The 21,431-nt window shown below is 37.4% G+C and overlaps 1 protein-coding gene across 1 annotated transcript in view; it reads left to right on the top strand.

Annotated features, from left to right (window-relative positions):
* Window positions 1-9,386: 9,386 nt before the first annotated feature.
* Window positions 9,387-21,431, top strand: part of LOC122803645 (phospholipase A2 inhibitor and Ly6/PLAUR domain-containing protein-like) — a 281,339-nt gene continuing 269,294 nt past the window's right edge. The window contains exon 1 of the mRNA XM_044073400.1: window positions 9,387-9,558. Coding sequence (XP_043929335.1) covers window positions 9,510-9,558 — 49 coding nt within the window. The 5' untranslated portion in view covers window positions 9,387-9,509. The remainder of the gene's footprint in view (window positions 9,559-21,431) is intronic.

Raw genomic sequence — 21,431 nt, forward strand, 5'->3', positions numbered from 1 at the left:
TTCTATCCAATGCAGGCATTGTCCAAACCCATGGATGATGATCCTGCATGCCAAACCTGGCAATTTGTCATGGGTGACAACCCCCCCCTCCACCACCACTCCCAGACGGGGGCCCTATCCCGTGGGGAAGTATTAACTGACACCACAGGTAGTGCAGGGGCAGAAGAGAGAGCACCACCAGGCTGGGTTCCAGATGTGATGGGACCCAGTGCCACAGCTGGAGGAGGGATGGTAGGCAGATCATGAGGAACCAGATAACCTTGACACACTGTAGTAAAGCAGTTATAACAATAAGTTAGGGTTAGTAATAATCAAACCAATGTCAGTATTAACAGAACTGAACAGCATATTTATTAATCCAAATACATATTAAGGCATATTATGTGTCACACGATATTATGTAACATAATAGTCAGTATAAGAAGAAAAGCAGCATACAAGCAGGCCAAGGTATCCACAGTACAAAAAAACACAAAATCCACCAAGAAAAGCACTGGAGAAGCTGAGAAAGCTCTTTTTTAGCATAGTTAAAATGTAATGTTCACTATTCATCCCAAAGACTTCATCAGAGATGATAAAATACACTTCCAAATCACTTTTAAACCATTCAAAAAACATCTGACCAATCAGATAATCTCAATAATCAATCAATTAAATACATGAAAACATTTAAAAACATACTACAAAAAATGTGCATCTCAAAGTGTCCACACAGTTAACACAGTTTAAAACACAGGGACATTCATCTCTGTATATTTACTTTATTCATTTATTATTGAAATGATCTGATGAAGTCTTTGGGGTGAATAGTGAACATTAAATTTTAACTACGCTTCTCCAGTGCTTTTCTTGGTGGACTTTGTGGTTTATAATAGTCATTATGTTAACAGCAAGCCAGTATGAATTTAACCATAAGGCCAACAAAACAGTTTAACAAAATATGTTAATATTGAATCATAATAATAAATAACAATAATGAATTACACTTTAACAAAATATAGTTAAACTAAATATATTAATATTAAATCATAATAATAAAAAATAACATTACTAAATTAAAGAAGATAAGGGGTGGGGAGAGAGAGAAAAACATTCCATTAGGGACATTGCAGATGATATCACTAAAAACACTGGTACTACATACTTCTGCAGGTGTGTAGTGTCAGTTGTGAGTACTGTGACTACAATTTTCCTATAGCTGATGTAGCATGTACATACCTCTAAAGTTGTTAGCATGGGACAGTGTGGGCCAAGCACCAACCAATGCAGGTACACAACTGCACAGATCAGTTTCACATAATCTGGACTTACATAACTACCAAGGTGTTTTGTAAATGGATTTGGTAATACATTGCATTCCAGGTAATCATTTATCTGGTAAATCATGAGACAGATTATGCAGTTCTAATTACATTATGAAAACTTGTGATACTTGAAAGTTATGTTTGTGCACATTAAGTAAACTAAACAGCCATCTTGTCTTAGTTGGCAGGCATGGAGTAAAACCCAATAGCTGTGACTGCAGCGGACATCTGCAAGTACATTCAAAAATGTGCCACATTGCTTAATATCATGCAAACCAGCTAAGCAGAGCTGAACAGCGTTAAAATCTCATAACCATGGATTTAGCGAAGCCTAGTAATATGCAAACAATAGCAGCCATTAACCATGTTTAAGCAGTGCTTAGCACCATGCAGCTCCCCCAAATGTAAAAATTGTAATTTTAATTTAAAATACATTTTAAATTACATTAAACAAATGATATGTGTGCTAGGGAGTCGAACCCAGGACCTACAAAGCTTTAGACTGTCACTATACCCATTTAGCTACTTGGACAGTATATAAACTAGTATGCCTTTACATATACTACTAATCAACTGTGGCGTGCCACACAAACAGGCCTAAACAGGCTTAAACATAATCAGATATACATCATTAATTATATCCAGTTTCTATTTTTAGATGTCTGGCAGATGTCAACACTCTATGTCTAAGTACAGCTTAACAATGCTGTGTTCCATACTGCGCCACACAAACAGACAGTTTAAAAAATAATAACAAAAACAGAAAAAAAAAACTAACAAAATAAAGGCATTATAATTAATTACATTCAGTTTCTATTTTTAGATGTCTAGCAGGCGTCAGCTGTCTGTGTGTGAGCACCACCTGGCATTGCTGCACTCTGCACTGCGCTGTGCAAACGGATATTACTTAAAAAAAAAAAATTAGACATTAAATACACAGACAATTAATTCGCAGCACATTTCCACAGTAGCAGGGAACATTACAGGGAGCCTCACCATGTACATAACATCTGACCAGTCTCTACACTTCTGCCTACATGGATTCAATATCTCTGTTACTATGCTCTCCCTCGGCAGTACGCCATGATTAATATGCATGGCAAGCTACTGAGGGGGAACCTGGGAAAAGTTTACTTTGACTTTGACTTTAATATGTTACAATATGCTGATAATCACAACAAAATAATAAAAACAAATGGCAACTGCTGAAGCAACCACTTTATTAGTAGAAGGTTAAGTGCTTTCATCAGGCCAATGCCCAACTTCATCAGAACAACCACATTTAGTAGATTTCCATTTAAATAGCAAATAGGGGGAAGAAAGTGTACATTATTTAGATGTTACCATCATAAAAATTAGAGAAGAAAATAAGTTTGATTCAAACTTATATCGGAAACCAACCTATTCTAATTCTTTGTTACACTTTAATAGTCATCATCCCCTGCACCAAAATAAATCTTTAGTTAAAGGTCAATTGGTTAGACTGGCCCGTATGGTGAGTTGTGATGATTTGTTCTATGACCAGACATTAATACTGGAATGAATGCTACTAAATAGAGGTTACCTCAATCATTTTTTGGACAGGATTGTTGAAGAAGTAGTTAGAAAAAGGCAGGAGGGTTTTTTTGCCCCATCTTAGGTACTAATGACATGGGACATGTCATTAGCAATTTATCTAGGACCAAAGCTAGTGGTAATTTCCAAAGAGCTTTGGTGTTACCTTAAAATCTACAGTTTGATGGAATTAAAAATGTTATTAACCATAACTGGAATATCTTTAAAGTTGATACTGAATACTTGGAAAAATTGAGCCAAAATCCATTAGTTGTATATAAGAATGACCAATGTTTTAAGACAATTTTGTAAAGACCCCAGAATCAACCCTCACTTGAGCACATGAGTAAATGTGGCCAGTGTAATCAAAGTAAATACATCTTGGAGGGCATTGAAGTGAGTGTACCAGGTTGGGGGGGGGGGTCATAACACTGGATTAAAGGGTGAACTGTCAAAGCTCATGAGTTGTCTATCTTGCTAAATGTCAACTATGTGAGTGTTTTTATATAGGTAAAACTAAAAATAAATGTAAAACCAGGATATATCAACATCAGTATGATATACAAAGGGTGGATGACAGGAATGCCCTGGGAAAGCATATCAAAGGAAATCCATTACATAGCTTTAAATACACGGCTATTGAAACAGTTAGTATTCACCAGAAAGGAGGGGGCCACTAGAGCTGCTTTTAGAAACTAGGGAACTTATATGGCAATTGAGGAGCAATGCGGTTGAGCCCCCTGGGTTAAATGAGACCATCCCCATTAGTGTTTTAAAGGTAAAAAAATATATATATATATATATATATATATATATATATATATATATATATGTGTGTGTGTGTGTGTGTGTGTGTGTGTGTGTGTGTGTGTGTGTGTGTGTGTATGTTTTATTATTATTATTATTATGTGTTTAATGAGATACCTGTGTTAATAAGCTATGTAGGTTATATATGTATATGGAATTTTATTAGATCATAGTGTTTTAAGCATTTTTATGTTTAAAGATTGCATTAGTTTTAGGTAGTAATTATTTCTGAGATTTTTAATGTATATCAGAAACAGCTGGTTGGGGGAGTTGAGTGCCATGTGACTAGTATTTGCTATTTAAATGGAAATCTACTAAACATGGTTGTTCTGATGAAGTTGGACATTGGCCTGATGAAACCGCTTAACTTTCTACTAATAAAGTGGTTGCTTCATCAGTTGCTGTTTGTTTTGATTATATTTTTGTGGTTTACCAGTGTGTTAGTTTTGTAATGCTGATAATCACATGATACAACATGTCTGCTAATGCCTGGAAAAAGCTTATCACATTACTGGCATTCAAGACAATGTTTCTGCTCCCAGGATGCCAAGAGCTATATGTTACTTTCCTTTAGGACACGAAGTCCATGTTGCCCTGTGTGAATCACTTACACAGCACATCAGAGATTTAAAGAAAGGTGTCTCTCTCTGTCTTAATCAATTACTACTTTAACTCTGTATTAAATCATAGGTTCAAAGGTTCATAGGTTCATACTAGGCTATCTGCCCTAGGGCATTTATAAGCCTAGCCAGAATGTGTTTGGCTTTCGCCACCCATTTTAAATTAATTTTGCTTTGCCTTTTTTCGAGGTTAGTATACTGTGCCTCTGTCTAACAGTGACACAGAAGTGATACCCGGGGTAAACCTACGATCTCCCATCCACTCATCAAGATTCCTCTTGTAGAGAGTCAATGAGAGACTCTGCCTAACCTGGACTGGGATTTTATTCCAGAGTGAAGGGAGCCTCTGGGTTATGAATCTGTCCCTCCAGCATGTCCTATTTATTTCAGTGCTGAGGTTCAAGTCTCTCGAGCACGTAGCTCGATGGGGTTTGGATTTTCTGAGGTGCAGCATGTCCATTAATTCCGGCTTGGACATGGCTTTATACGTCAGGCACAGATCGCCTCTGAACAGGCGGTATGCCACTGAGTAGAGCTGGAGTTTCTTTAACCGGGCAGCATATGGCATCTGTTTGAACCCTTTGATCCTCTTGGTGAGGTACTTTTGGGGTCTTTCCAGTTGCTGCAGGTGTCTGGTAAGGTACATCCCAAAAGGGGCATTGTACTCAATTATGGGCCTGAAGAGGGATGAGTAAAGAGGCACGATGACCTCTCCTGATCTAGATGTAAATCCCTTCATGATTAGGTGGGCTATATAAAATGTTTTTCTAACCACTTTGGCCATGTGGTTGTCAAATGAGAGACTGCTATCAACTTGGGTCCCCAGGTCCCTAATTACTTCTTCTGTACTTAATGGATTACCACCTATGTGGTAATTTGTGGGCACTTTGTTTTTGCCAAAGGGGATGACTATACACTTTTTGGTGTTTAGCTTGAGGCCATGGCTCTGGCACCAGTTGTCTGTTTCTATGAGGCCCTTTTGGAGGATGCTTGTGTCGGCTGGAGAGTCGATTATGGCGCCCAGTTTGCAGTCATCTGCAAACTTGGTCAGCCACAGTCCTTCCGTGTTGGCCTGTACCTCCGAGAAATATATACCGAACAAGAGAGCTCCCAGGACTGAGCCTTGTGGGATGCCACTTGTAACTGGTTTGGAGTCTGACATGGCTCCAGCAATTCTAACCATGTGGGTTCTGTCCTTGAGCCAGTTTGCAACCCATCTAGTGACATAGGGGTTTATATTTAAACTGATGAGCTTATCTATAATGCCTAAGTGGGGTATTGTATCAAAGGCTTTTGTGAGGTCCAGGTAGGCTGTGTGGACCACCTTCCCCCTCGTCAATGGCCTTGGTGACTGTTTCAAAGAAATCAACCAGGTTTAAGAGGCAGGATCTGCCCTTAACAAAGCCGAACTGGGTAGGATACAGTGTCTGTAGGTCCCCAATATCTTTATTTATGAGGTCCATGATGATCCTTTCCATAGCTTTGCAGACCAAGCTAGTCAGGCTTATGGGGTGATAGTTTCCAGGATCTGTTGAGGCACCACCTGTGTGGAGAGGGACCACTGTTGCTGTACGTCACTCTTTGGGTACATATCCTGTAGTAAGGCTGAGATTGAACAGTAGTTTTATGTTTGGGTTTAGCTCTTTTTGGAGTTCATGTAGGATGCAGCCTGGGACACCGTCTGGTCCCATTGATGCTGTGTTTTTTGCTTTGGAGAGGGCAGCTCTTACCTGAGCATCTGAGATGTCAGTGGGGCAGCACTCTGCTGGGATAGATATTTGCCCTTTTGGTGGGGGGGGGGGAGTTTGCGCTGAACCTGTCAGCTAGGATGTTGGCAATGTCTGTGGGTTCAGTGTATTTTTTGTCATTTTGGACTAATTCTGAGCATATCTGGGAATTCTCACCCAAGTTCCTAACATAACTAAAGAAAGCCTTGTGATTATCCTTAGTGTCCTGTGCAATTTTTCTCTCGAAGCTGGCCTTAGATGATTTTTTGAGTGCCCATAGTTTTTTGCTAATACTGATCAGAGATGCCTTCCCTTTTTGGGATTTTGCTCTATCATTTAGTAGCTTCATCCTTCTATTGTATAGTTTGTTTATGGCTGGGGTCCACCAGACAGGATGTCTGCCTTTGGAGAAATGGGTCTTGTTTTATTTGGGATTGCATGATCCATGCATTCCTGAAGGTGTTTATAGAATGCATTTATAAAGGATTCTGCGGTCTGGGTCATATTTTCCACAGGCCCGGGCATTTTGAAGGCTTCCACCTCGGTTTTGAGGAATGTGAAATTTGCTTTAGAGAAGTTTTTCACTGTGGTTTTCTGGGCAGGAGGTGGGGTCGGGATGTGAATATCCAGTGAGATTAGTTTATGGTCTGATCTTACCAGTGAGGGATACACTTCTGGTCTGGAGCATAGAGTCCCCATGTTGGTGATGATCAGGTCCAGTATGTTTTCCCCTCTTGTGGGAGTGGTAACAAGTTGTTCCATAGCATTTGAGTTTATAAGTTCTAGGAACCTTTGGGCTAGGGTGTTGGAGCTAGAGTAATGCTCCCAGTCTATGTTTGGGTAGTTGAAGTCGCCCAATATAATGGTGTCTGGAGAGACCTTCATATTTTCCAATGTTCTCAGGAAGGCCGAGTGGGGTTCCTGGGTTTGGGAGGGTGGTCTGTATCTAAAATCATTTATTTTAGTGCAGCATTCCTGTTATAAAACACATTCACTCGCAATTTATCAGTTAGCAGAATTACACAGTTAAATTCTTTTATCACCGCTTATATCACGCTGTTAATACCACCTGCATGTGACAGTATTAGAGCAAAAACCTGCATTGTAATGTTGTACTATATATGACGGCAGATGTGACAGTATTAGAGCAAAAACCTGCATCGTAATGTTGTAGTATATATGACAGCAGGTGTGACAGTATTAGAGCAAAAACCTGCATCGTAATGTTGTAGTATATATGACAGCAGATGTGACAGTATTAGAGCAAAAACCTGCATCGTAATGTTGTAGTATATATGACAGCAGCTGTGACAGTATTAGAGCAAAAACCTGCATCGTAATGTTGTAGTATATATGACAGCAGATGTGACAGTATTAGAGCAAAAACCTGTATCGTAATGTTGTAGTATATATGACAGCAGATGTGACAGTATTAGAGCAAAAACCTGCATCGTACTGTTGTAGTATATATGACAGCAGCTGTGACAGTATTAGAGCTAAAACCTGCATCGTAATGTTGTAGTATATATGACAGCAGATGTGACAGTATTAGAGCAAAAACCTGCATCATAATGTTGTAGTATATATGACAGCAGCTGTGACAGTATTAGAGCAAAAACCTGCATTGTGATGTTGTACTATATATGACAGCAGCTGTGACAGTATTAGAGCTAAAACCTGCATCGTAATGTTGTAGTATATATGATAGCAGCTGTGACAGTATTAGAGCAAAAACCTGCATCGTAATGTTGTAGTATATATGACAGCAGCTGTGACAGTATTAGAGCAAAAACCTGCATTGTAATGTTGTAGTATATATGACAGCAGCTGTGACAGTATTAGAGCTAAAACCCGCATCGTGATGTTGTAGTATATATGACAGCAGATGTGACAGTATTAGAGCAAAAACCTGCATCGTGATGTTGTAGTATATATGACAGCAGATGTGACAGTATTAGAGCAAAAACCTGCATCGTGATGTTGTACTATATATGACAGCAGCTGTAACAGTATTAGAGCTAAAACCTGCATCGTAATGTTGTAGTATATATGTCAGCAGATGTGACAATATTAGAGCAAAAACCTGCATCATAATGTTGTAGTATATATGACAGCAGATGTGACAGTATTAGAGCTAAAACCTGCATCGTGATGTTGTACTATATATGACAGCAGCTGTGACAGTATTAGAGCTAAAACCTGCATCGTAATGTTGTAGTATATATGACAGCAGATGTGACAGTATTAGAGCAAAAACCTGCATCGTAATGTTGTAGTATATATGATAGCAGATGTGACAGTATTAGAGCAAAAACCTGCATCGTAATGTTGTAGTATATATGACAGCAGCTGTGACAGTATTAGACCTAAAACCTACATCGTAATGCTGTAGTATATATGACAGCAGATGTGACAGTATTAGAGCAAAAACCTGCATCATAATGTTGTAGTATATATGACAGCAGCTGCGACAGTATTAGAGCTAAAAACTGCATCATAATGTTGTAGTATATATATGACAGCAGCTGTTGTCTTGCTGTGCAGAAAGTTAATGAGCTTCTTTGGGCTTCGTCTTGCAGTGATAAGTTTGACTCTCTAAGCTTCCACTTTCCAAACTGTGTCTCTTTTCAAGTCCGTCCATTGGATGCTGTTCCTGTGTTGTCCCTAAAAATATGGATCTTCGAGCTAGTGAGCCTACTTTGTTAACAATCTATTAAAATAAAAACACTGATGAGCCGACATATTGAGTGAAATATGTTGCTTTGCATATCCCTTTGCTTCATTTGCATTAACCTTGTTTACAGCAACAATGTATTTTTATTATGCTTTGTTTGTCTGTTTTCTAGTTTGAGGTGTTTTTTATGAATTGTTGCTTTCCTTTGAATTCCCTCGTCAGTGTTCAAGGCCCTTGTTCCTTGCATTGGTTGTTCATGAATTCCATATCACATTTTTAGATTATTCGTTTAGTACTACTGAAGCAAACTTGGTATCTTTGATCAGCTCTCACGCGTATCTGAGTTAACAGCGGCATGCACATGACCCGCTGCCTTATACTTCAATGTACAAAGTAACAAAATAGTTGCTGAATTCTTCTAGAGTTCTAAAATGTATCTGTACCTGTGCACAAGAAGCTGATGTTAATAGGATTCACTAAGTCTTTTATCAGTTTCTTTGTCAAGTACAAACAAGGTGCTCACTGATGACAATATGTATCTGTATTGGTCCCTGAAAATGAATATGTTTATTTCAACTTCAGCTGCCAACTCAGTTTTGCAATACAAACATATTTTCAGTGATCTTTCCTGCATTATCAGTGTGCTTGTTTACCTAGCTTGAACTTTTTTGCTTGTCTGTCATATTCTTGTATGACATAATCACCTGCTTCATACACACCCTAGCCGTCTATATGAAGCTGCATTTCCAGTAGACATAGTACTTGGATTCTTATATACAGAAGTAACCGTTCCAGTTTTGGAAGTTACCTGCACACAGCTAAAATGAAAATTAGCTTGGTAGTCTACATCTTTTCAGTCTTCTTAATGAAAGGTAAGGCTATTTCTTATCTGATAAAACTTAAAAAAAAATCTGCAGATTTTATTACGGCTGAATGTTTACATATGAGTGGGAAAGTTAGTTACTTAAAAGAAATTCTGCATTTCTGTGTCATTTTATAACTAGGATGATGTACTGAAAATACATGACACAATGTATACTAACCTCTTGACACTTGTAGAGTTCATGTAGAGTCGGCTCTCATTCGAGTTAAGTTACTGAAAATGCACGTTTGGAACTTGCCTGCACACAATTATGCATATCTTGCAAATTGTGAAAGTAGAATATTCCACTATTGTGACATTAATTTGTCATCCATGTATAAAGATGATTTTATACTGAACAATAAATTGCACAGAACAAATGTTATAATTATACCAACTACCATTTATGACTCTCTAAAGACTGTAGACAGAATTAAAATGTCAGTGTGACTTATGTTTACATAACTGTAGACAGAATTAAAATGTCAGTGTGACTTGTGTTTACTTATTATATACACTCTTATGTTATGACCAATATTATTAAGTGGCCATGTATGCATAATATTGCAAGAAAATAATTGATAACATCTCAGTCCGAGAGTGTGTTTTTTGTGTAAGTCTACATTCCTGACATGCATGCTGATTGGGCATGTGATATACTAACATATAGTATACTAACATATATTATATACATATATATTCCACAATACTTCCAAGATACACCTCCTGAGATATGAGATAAATTTCAAAATATACTGCCTGAAATTAGATATTTCTGACTGAAATCTGTATCTGTAATTATGTACAGTACGTTTTCAAATTTTTACTGTTGTTTGTATACTTTTTCATCTTTCTGAAGTATCTCACCTGAAAGCAGTCAGTTATTATCAATGTGCTATACACCTATACAAATATTACTAAATAAATTTGATATGCATGCAGATATGTCAAGTTTAGTACTAAATAGGTATAAATATTTGCAAAGTGTGGTAGACAGGCATCAGGTATCTGTGAAAACAATTTTAGCTTCATGCAGATTTTCATATGATGCCATGAGGTATAATATAATCATTCTCGGTCAGGTTATTAACATAAATATTAAAATAGCATGTATTCATAAAGTGGTAAAAATATCTTTTTCTCACGTATCTGACCATCCCATTTGGGTCAGCAACATTTTCTAATCCACACACAAACTTGTCCTGTGAAATGCAGTTCTACAATGTTAAATTGATACTGCCAAAGAAGTTTACTTAAAATATGCAAACATATACAAACTACTACATTAATTTTCTCTTTGTATATTTTGTTTCGACATTGACTCTTATCAATGTTTAATTTTTATTATACTATTTGTTTGTAAATAATTTGTAACCTCTGACACTTTTGTTATTATAAACTGTACTCTAATCTACTTTGGATTTTACAATGTATTTTATGCTGTATTTTATGTATATCCTGGAGCTTTTCTCCTCGGGCCTCCACTGAAAAAGGGCTACTTGCCCAGTCAGATTAACCCAGTTAACAAATGCCAATAAATAAACATATACAAATATTAAATTCCTTGCTAAACAAGTATAAATATATGCAAAGTGGTGGTAAATAGGTACCAGGTAGCAAAAGTTTTCCAGATTATGGACGCTTTCATTTGATATCAGGAAGCAAAACATAAACTCCTTGTAGGTCAAGTTGTTTGTGGAAATATTAATATTGTATGTATATATATATATATATATATATATATATATATATATATATATATATATATATATATATATATATATATACATAAATGTGAATAAAAAACAATCAGCTTCTCACTTACTGATTTTTGTCTAAAAGTTTTCCTGACCTCTATCCTGACTGGGTATGTAAAATGATGCTCCACAATGTGTCCAGGTAGACTTTAAATATTTACATAAATATGATTTGTATGGGTAGTTGTCTCTGTCTGCTACTGATAAGTAAAGCACAACTATTTGCAAAATAGTAGCAATTTGACACCCACTAGCAATACAAAGTTTTCCAGCATTATGTACTCTTTTATTTGATGCTATGAAATACCATAAAATATCTTCTGGCTTAGTTTATAAATAGAAATTAATATGCTATTAAATTCATAAATGCACACACACACACACACACACACACACACAGGCATACAGACACACACACACACACACACACACACACACACACACACACACACACACACACACACACACACACACACACACACACACACACACACACGCACACACACACACACACACACACACACACACACACACACACACACACACACACACACACACACACACACACACACACACACGTCCCAACAAATTACAGTCACTTTATTGATTTTGTGCACTTAAGATGTCGGATTTTGATCAGATGAATTAATAAATAAATATATACATGATAGCCAGAGCTGAACTGGATGTCATTCTGCTCTGTCCTTGGCCAACTTCTGTATTTATTTACCACAGTAAACCGCCTCTTCTGCTACACTTGGCATATAAACATGCATAGAAGTTTTGTTTTTAATTCATTTATCCTCTTACTGACTGCGGAACGGCTGCTTTTCTTTCCATTTGCCATTTACTATGTCAAACGGATATCATACCATTCTGCTATTAAGGAAATCATATCTCTGTTTGCCCTATTTAGTAAAAGAAAAAATGGTTGCACATTGCAGTTTTCCTCTTTGAACAACTATCACACGACCTTAGCATTTTTTTTATTTTGGTTACAACTATCTCCATTTTAAGTCTCGGATCTTGTACCAGTTTAGTGACAGCTGACAATTCCCTTTCCTTTAAGGTAACGCCCCTTTGCTTTCAGTTCCCCATAGCAGTACAACTTTCATCAGTCATTGTTCAGCCCAGTCAGTTATGTTCTCTTAAGGTGTTTTCTTAGTGTTTTTTTCTATTTGTTTCTCCTATTTATTTTATTGCCATAAGTTTACGTCCTGTTATCTCCGCATACCCTGTTGCTGTTATCCTTCTGGAATCCTTCTAGAATGCTGCGTGATGTAGGCAGGTGGTTTGCAGCTGTTTGTTTTTTCTTTGTTGTTGCTGCTGTTGAAACAACTGCACAGGTGACTAGAAATGCTAAAGTAATAAATAATATGAAAGTAAAACTTCCTGTTTAAAATCTCAGGTTGGTAGCCTGATTATACAGCAGCAGAGCTACAAAGGGAGCAGAAGTCGTTAGAATGACCAGTCAGAAGAAAACACACTACAGATGTTCCTCAAGCTGGTTTGCTCTGAAGCGATGTAAATGGACACATGTGCTACAATATTGGGGTGCCCTATAAGAAGACTTATTACAAACCAGTGTATTCTAGGGGTGTAAAGAACTAATTGCAGAAAAGCAATAAAATTGCATTTTATAGCTACATAATCAATGGGGTGTAATCATTTTAGGCAGGAGGGTCAAACAGATGACATTCCTCGTTTGACAGATTATACAGCATTGCAACCAGATGAGTAACCAAAAAATGAATGATTAAAATGACAGAAGCATGATTTTTTATATGTGTATACAAGTTCTTTTTTAAAATATTACTGTGCGCTCACAAAAACAGGGCATCTACCAATTCTGTTTTTGCTTGTCTAGGCTAAGCATAATAAGTTTCAATTTTTGTTGTACTAAGAATTAGAAAGGGGATGTTGGAGTATCAGATGCAAGGGGGTAGAAAATATTAAGTGGTTCAGTACAATACAGATATAGCACTACAGGCATGAGTTAGCTAAATTGGACAGTCCTCTTAAAGTCTAATGAAAGGAAACAAGTGCATTAACTTTTATTGCTTACTTTATGGAACTGGCACAGCAAATGTGATAGAACATCATAAGTAATTTGGAAATTCTGTCGTAAGGCATTGCTTGTTAATAAAGCAAGTTGTCTTCTTAATAAATCATTCTTTTGCTGCTGTGACAGTAAAAATATACAGGTTATGAACAGCATAACTACGATTAAACATACATACCAACTACCAATAGGGGACTCAACCTCCAACTGCAGACCCATAACAAGTGGTGTTCCACAGAGATCAGTCCTGGGACTTCTACTGTTCCCAATCTAATTCTCTGAAGTACAAGCAAAAACTAAAGGTCTGTGGCTGACAAGGTTTGCTAGTGACTGCAAACTGGGAGCAGTCATAGAATCTCCAAACTACATCAACATATTACAAGAAGGTCAAACAAATGATTGGTGGTGCCAATGTCACAGCTTTAAACTCAATGCAAAAAAATGTATTATTATCCATTTCGGTAATGGTGATGTTCTTGCATACTACCACATCAATAGCAGGACCCTAGGTACAGACTCATTGGTGAGAGACCTGGGCACACAGGTTGACACCAACCTTACCTTTCATCACCAGGTCTCCACAGTATTGCTCATTTCATAAGTAAAGGCATTGCCTCCATATCCCACCCACCCCCAAGGGTCCTACATTTATATTTATACAAGCCACACCTCCTACTACTGCTATCCTATCCAATTCACAGTCTCACAAATTGTGTAACTTCCTTCACTTAGTCACACCTACATACCACTTTAACCAACCCACCACTATCTCATTTAAGTCCTATACCATTACAGCCCCTTCCACTCTACCCCCTACTCCCACCACACACCCCTCTACAACATATCAGGAAACCCTACTTCACATACAACTATCTTATCATGTCTACAACTATCCTCCACTCACAACTTAAACTACCTATCACCTTCTTACTATTATTCCTTCTCATTACTACCTACTTCTTAACCTCCTATAAACACTCCTTAACTGTTTCTCTCTCACTTCCCTCAAAACATACTAGTACACCTACAACATACCTACCTTCATCCTATTTACCTACCTCATCACAAACCATATATCTACTTCCCAAATACCATAGACTATTTCATTGTAAACTACTAAAAACTAAATCAAAGAAAGTATTTGACATCTCTAAAACACATATCCAAAAACTATGGTCTACTACTCCATCTACTTCAGGACGGTGACATACACCCCAATCCAGGCCCTCAACCTACAACTACTGAAACACACAGTCACCATATAAAAGCTCTCCTTCCTCCATCAACTATAACTACAAACATACTATCCTTGGCCCACCTAAATATCGCAGTATCTGTAATAAAGTTAGTCAAATACACGCCCTACTAGAAGTACACAACTTTGACATTCTATGCTTATCAGAAACCTGGCTAAAACCATCTATTAAAGATATTGAAATTACCCCACCTGGATATAACATTGTTAGACTTGATCGCACCTCCAAGAAAGGAGGTGGAGTAGCTATCCTATACAAATCTAACCTGAAGCTTACTCTTCTTGACCTTGCTCTTACCCAAAACAATAATGTCGAAATAATCTGCTCTAGAGTTCAAATTAATACTACTAAATCAATAAACATCATTTGTGCTTATCTGCCTCCAGGAAATAATATCCCCACATTAGAACAACTTCTTGAACAACTCTCAAATTACCTCCCTCAAGAAACACTACTCCTTGGAGACTTTAACATTGACTGGAAATCTTGTAACAATGCTAACCCTACTTCCCATTTAAACCTTTTTGGTTTCAAACAACTAATTGATAGTGCCACTAGAATAAATAAAACAAGCAAAAAGAAACCACCTTAGACTGGGTTCTTACAAACTCCCCTCACAAAGCTACAAAACTGGCATCCTTCCTGATGACCTTAGCGATCACTCCCTCACATATGTCATTAGAGCTAAAACTCATCAAAACTTACCTACCTCACATAGAACACTATATTCAAAGAAACAATTTAATCCCCAAAGATTTCAAACAGAACTCTCACAATACAATTGGACCCCTCTAAAGCACCTCTCTCTCAACAAAGCCGTAGAATATTTCAACTCAGCATTCCTTACAATCCTAAATCACCATGCCCCAAGTCGTACCATTAGAATAAAGACCAGAACAGCACCCTGGCTTACCTCTAATACTAAACAAAAGATCAGGCTTAAAAATAAATCTTGGAAGAAATGGCGCTCCTCTAGAAACCTAACAGACTATCAAACCTTTAGAGAGCTGAGAAACAAAACCAAAAATGCTATTATTTCAGACAAAAAGAACTACTATGTAGAACTTCAGCAATCCACAAAAAAGAACCAAAAGGTTCTGGTCTACTATCAATCATCTACTTACCCCAGGTAAAATAGTAACACCTAACCCACAGAATCTAGACCCTGATAATCCCTCTTTAATAGCCAATAACTTCAATAGCTTCTTTACTACTTCCATACAAACACTAGCAAGCCATTTATCCCTGATGCTTCCCAACTGATCTTAAGTAACACCAACAAAGTCATTCCTTCCCTTCAACTTCAACCCATACCCACCTCCTACATACAATCTCTATTACAAAAACTTAAACCCACTACCCCCTCAGGAGATAAGCTTCCTGCTGAATTCCTTCAGGTAGCAGCAAAAGCTATAGCCTACCCTGTTTTGATCCTAATAAACAGATCCATAAAAGAAAGTGATTTTCCAGCAATCTGGAAGATATCACACATCATACCCTTACATAAAGGAGGCAAATCCACTGACCTCTCTAACTACCGCCCAATAGCACTATTATCTCCACTAGCTAAAATCATGGAAAAATGTATACACAAACAACTACTTAACCATCTCCTTCAAAATAACCTACTAGCAAACACTCAACATGGATTTAGACCCTCACATAGTACGACCACTGCACTACTTTCCTTTACTAACACAATAAACTGTAACCGTAATAATAACAAACTAACTGCTTCTCTTTTCCTAGACCTGTCAAAAGCCTTCGACATGGTCAACCATAAACTTCTCCTACACATACTAAACTCACTTGCCTTGGATTTTTCCTCCTTAACCTGGTTCTCATCCTACCTTGAAAACCGACAACAAGCAGTACTCTGGAAAAATTCTCTATCTGCTCTACTACCTATCTCCTTAGGAGTACCTCAAGGATCAATATTAGGTCCACTCTTATTCTCTATCTTTATTAATGATCTTCAATCATCTATCCATAACACTACCTGCATACAATATGCAGATGATTCTACCATCATCTGTACAGCTCCCACCCAATCTGAACTCCAGTCACTCACACAATCTACCTTTTCAACCGTTGAACAATGGTTCTCAAAAGATGTCTCCTTCTCAACTCCAAGAAAACAAAACTATTACTATTCTCACCTACCCACAAATCTCCTCAACTAAATTTTACTATTACTGCAGCTGACAATTCTCTTATATCCCCAGACTCTACTACCAAACTGCTTGGTGTTACTATTGATAATAATCTTAACTATGATTGTCATATCAATAACACTATAAAAGCAGTAAATAAAAGATAGGTTCACTGTACAGAATAAAACCCTTCCTTACTCCAGAAGCACGGACCACCTTAGCTCAATCACATCTTATCTCCACCCTACTGTATGCTTCCTCTATTTACACCAATCTCTCTAAAGGTAACCTGAAAAAACTAACTACATCCTATCATAATATAGCCCGTTTTGCCACAGCATCCCAGTACAGAACTCACCACTGTAATAACTTAAAACAATTACAATGGTTAGAACTACCTAACAAGCTTATCTATCAACAACTCTTAATTACACATAACATTATTTATCAACCAACAAAAACACCAGCTCTCAGTAACCTCCTTACTCCCTACAAAAACTTGAAACAGCTGCGATCTGCCGAAAAGATACAAGTCACCACAACTAGAATTATAAATTCAGCAGGCAACTGTCTATTTTCAAACTCCATAGGGAAAATATGGAATAACCTCCCCCAACACATTACCTCACTAGACTCCTTTCAACTTTTCAAAAAACAACTTGTATTACATCTTAACAACTTCTGGCTCTGCTCCTGTACCAATCCAGACTAAATGACTTCTTCGCTCTTCAGCCATACCTCCCTACGTAAAAATCACTATCTTTCCCTGCTATTTCAAACGACTAAATTACTGTACTGTTCTAAAAAAAAAAAAAAAAAATATGAATATATAGCTTAGGCTATTTGTTTTTTACCTGTTTTTTTCACTGTATTTTCTACTACACTAAAATGTATGCATTGTTGCTTAAATGTTTAACCTTGTTTTAATTGTGGAGCTTTTCTCCCCGGGCCTCCACTGAAAATGGAAATTATCCAGCTGGACTAGCCCGGTCAACAAATGTAAAATAAAAATAAAAATAAAATAAATAAAGTTATAACCTCCCTCTACTCTTCCCTCATCAGGTCAATAATTGAGTACAACTTCCCTTTTGGTATGTACCTTTCCAAGCACCTGCAGCAATTGGAGAGACAACAAAGGTTCCTCACAGGGAAAATTCAAGGCCTTCAGCATCTTTCCTTTGAGGACTGGCTGAAATCATTGTCACTTTAATCTGTTTCATACAGACTACTCAGAGGCTATCTCTGCCTTGTGTATAGGGTAATCTCTGACCCTACTTTATCCACAAGTCAAATAGCACATGGGTTACTCATTCTAAAGACCTTAACTTGGTATGTTACATTAATAGAACCTGCTGGGTGCAGAGATTTGTCTCCCAGAGGTTACCACATCTTTGGAACAGACTCCCACTTCATGTCAAGCAGAACACCTCACTGGCCCTCTTCAAATGCAGTCCGGACAATTGGATGGTAACTGTAAATTCACCCCGGGGGATTCCATCTGTGTCTCTCCTGGACAGAGACAATAGGTGCTGATTGTGGAAAAAAGGGTAACTTGGTTAGGCTTGTTAAGACCCTAGGGCCATTAGCCTAGTAACTTCCTATGATCCTATGACACTGAATGTACACAAAGCATTGTGTTACACCTATGTTTTACATGCAAAATTGTATGTGCAAAATGTTCAATGCTCACAAGTCTGGGAGTGTGACATTATGTGTAACACTTCAGTGCAGCACATACCTTTTTCCTGCAACATGCAGGTACCATCCCCTATCAGAAACTCAGCAACTAAAATATTGCTTTTCTGCTCAAAGTGCACTTGCTTCTTTGACAGGGGGAGGTTGACATAACGTTTAAGGTGTTTACCTTATAGACACAAAGTGCAGGGTTTAATTTTCACATGGGGCAATTGGCTAGGCTTAAAATGGCCAACAATGGCAGTCAGCCAAGCACTAATCTATGAACCTATAAACCTATTAATTATAATGAAAGTCAAAAGAGGTCTGCTGAGGGAAGGCTCCAGTATCCCAGTTGAACACGAAAAAATGTACCAAAAGCTGATCCAAGCAGTACTGACTTTATTGCAACACTAGTGCTTTCACACAATGCTTCTTCAGGTGAAGATACAATGCAATCACTTACACCCTTTTTATCAGCAAAGAACAATATCACATGACAAGCATCAATCATCATTTAAAGAAAGACTAAATAAAATATAAACATATGAAAGTATGTATAAGTGCTTGTGAAAAAAGATACTAAATACTAACCAATAAATGAATATATATATGTGTACATAAATAAATACATAAATAAATATGTATAACATTACTCTAAAGTAAAACTAATTCTAAAACTACCTATGCAGGGCTCTTTTGCTTAGGACAGGTTTCATAGGTACACAGTCATTGAGCCCATGACCATGATTAGCCCTTAACATGACTATCCATTTTGCTTCTATTTCTTCTGTCCTAGCCCTAATATCTCCTACTCTGAATCTGCTCAGCCAACGCATTATTGCTGCTGCCTTTCCCAATGTGGTAAATGTGCTCCCTTATTGAGAGGTTAGGGGTTGGGAGGGTGGCCTAATGGTTAAGGTGTTTGCCTTACAAACACAAGGCGGCGGGTTTGAGTCTCACAAGGGATAATTGGCTAGGCTTAAAATGGCCTGCAAGGGCAGTTAGTCTAGTACTAATCTATGAATCTATGAATCTTATCCTATCCTTCAAGGCACGGTCTGTTTTTCCAATATAGAAACATTTACAAAGAGAACAGCTGGCCAAATAAACCACATGCATGGTATCACAAGTGGCCCCAACTTTAACTTCAAAACCCCTATCAGTATCAGGGTGTATAAAAATGTTTCCTGATTAATGTGCCTACATTGTGTACATTTACCACAGGGTTTAGCCCCTACTTCCATCCTGTTGGAATACTTTTCATTGACATTACATAATCTCCTCCTTAAATTTTTCTTGTTTTTAAAAGTGAACTGAGGTTTAGACCCTATAATCCCACTCATGTGTGGGTCAGTTAACAGAATATTCCAGTGCTGGTTGATAATATCAGTATATCTTCCAACATCTCTCGAATATGGTATACACACTTTAAGCTTGTTCTCTCTTCTTATATCTTCCCTAGGTGATGGTTCTGAAAAATAGGGTCTTGCTCTGGTTTCTCTCATTTGAGTAACCTTAATAGCATTATGTTCTACCATACTCTGATCATAACCTCTCTCTAAAAGTTCACTGGTAGTTCTAGTTATTTGCTTAAAAAATTAATCCTTTTTCACACTCAATCTAGAGGCTCTGTAAAACACCTGAAGAAGCATTGTGTGAAAGTGCTAGTGTTGCAATAAAGTCAGTACTGCTTGGATCAGCTTTTGGTACATTTTTTCGTGTTTAACTGGGATACTGGAGCCTTCCCTCAGCAGACCTCTTTTGACTTTCAGTTTTGTGATTCTTTGTCTCTGCAGAGGTATCTGGTGCTTTTTGGATATTTTTTACTTTTTCTATTAATTATAATATTCTCTGCCATATGAATGGCATCTTACATTAAAGACTACCTCTGTTTTCTATTAATAGGCTTATTTTTATCTTTATTCTTACATATAAATTTTGCTTGAACAGCAATTACTCATCTATTCCCATTTTATTTTTTTAATTATCTTGTAATGTTAGCACACTATTGTATATATTTTACTTATTATTTCGTTGACATCATCTATATATTACTTATTTTATATTTTTTAATGTAAGACATTTATGTCTAAGTATTAATGACCTCTTTGACCTGAGTCAAGACTGAAAAGGATCTTTTGACCACCTTATTCACCCAGTCAACAAATTTAAATAAATACATACATACATGCTCACATACAAACATACATAAATTTAATTATTCCTATTTACTTACAGAATGCCGCACTAGAGCACGCACAACAATGCCAGGACATTTCTAACTCATTCCAGCTTGTTTTTTGGGTCTATATTACATGATCAAAATCAAAACCTTAGGTTATCGAACACCTAAAGGTCGATCACAAAATATCGAACTCTTAAGATCGAAAATGGCTGTTTCCACACAGGGAAACAATGCTGTTGGCCAAATAAAAAAAAAAAGTTATAAACAGAAATAAAGTGGAGGGCTTCACCTCCTAAACCCCCACCAACTAAATATACCAACTCCAAGATCGCTCCACAGCGGAGAAAGAACAAAATCCGCATAACGGCCAAACGACTCATTTCCCTGTGTGGAAACAGACGTACACAATTTTTAGAATTGGACATTTTGTGATCAACCTATAGGTGTTCGATAACCTAAGGTTTCAATCACATAATCCAGAACCTTGTTTTTCAACCATCTCTGCAATCACTTAGAAAATGTTAGCAGAGTATGAGGCAATAAAACACTTAATTCATGGCACTGACCATTTGGATGTAGAAATAACATGGGCACTGTGGTGGGGAATGGAGAGGGAGCAGATGCCCCTAACATCATTGCACTTCCAGAATTTCAAGCTTGTAATACTTTCTGCACAAAAGAAGACATTTGTCATCTCTATTCATTTAGCATACCAGAGTTACACAACCACATATTGTATCTATCACCATCCTACCAGGATCATCATGTTCTGCAACTCACTTCTGTTATGGCA

Source organism: Protopterus annectens, chromosome 5.part1, assembly GCF_019279795.1.
Source record: "Protopterus annectens isolate FY-2018-M chromosome 5.part1, PAN1.0, whole genome shotgun sequence".
Classification (NCBI taxonomy): domain Eukaryota; kingdom Metazoa; phylum Chordata; order Ceratodontiformes; family Protopteridae; genus Protopterus; species Protopterus annectens.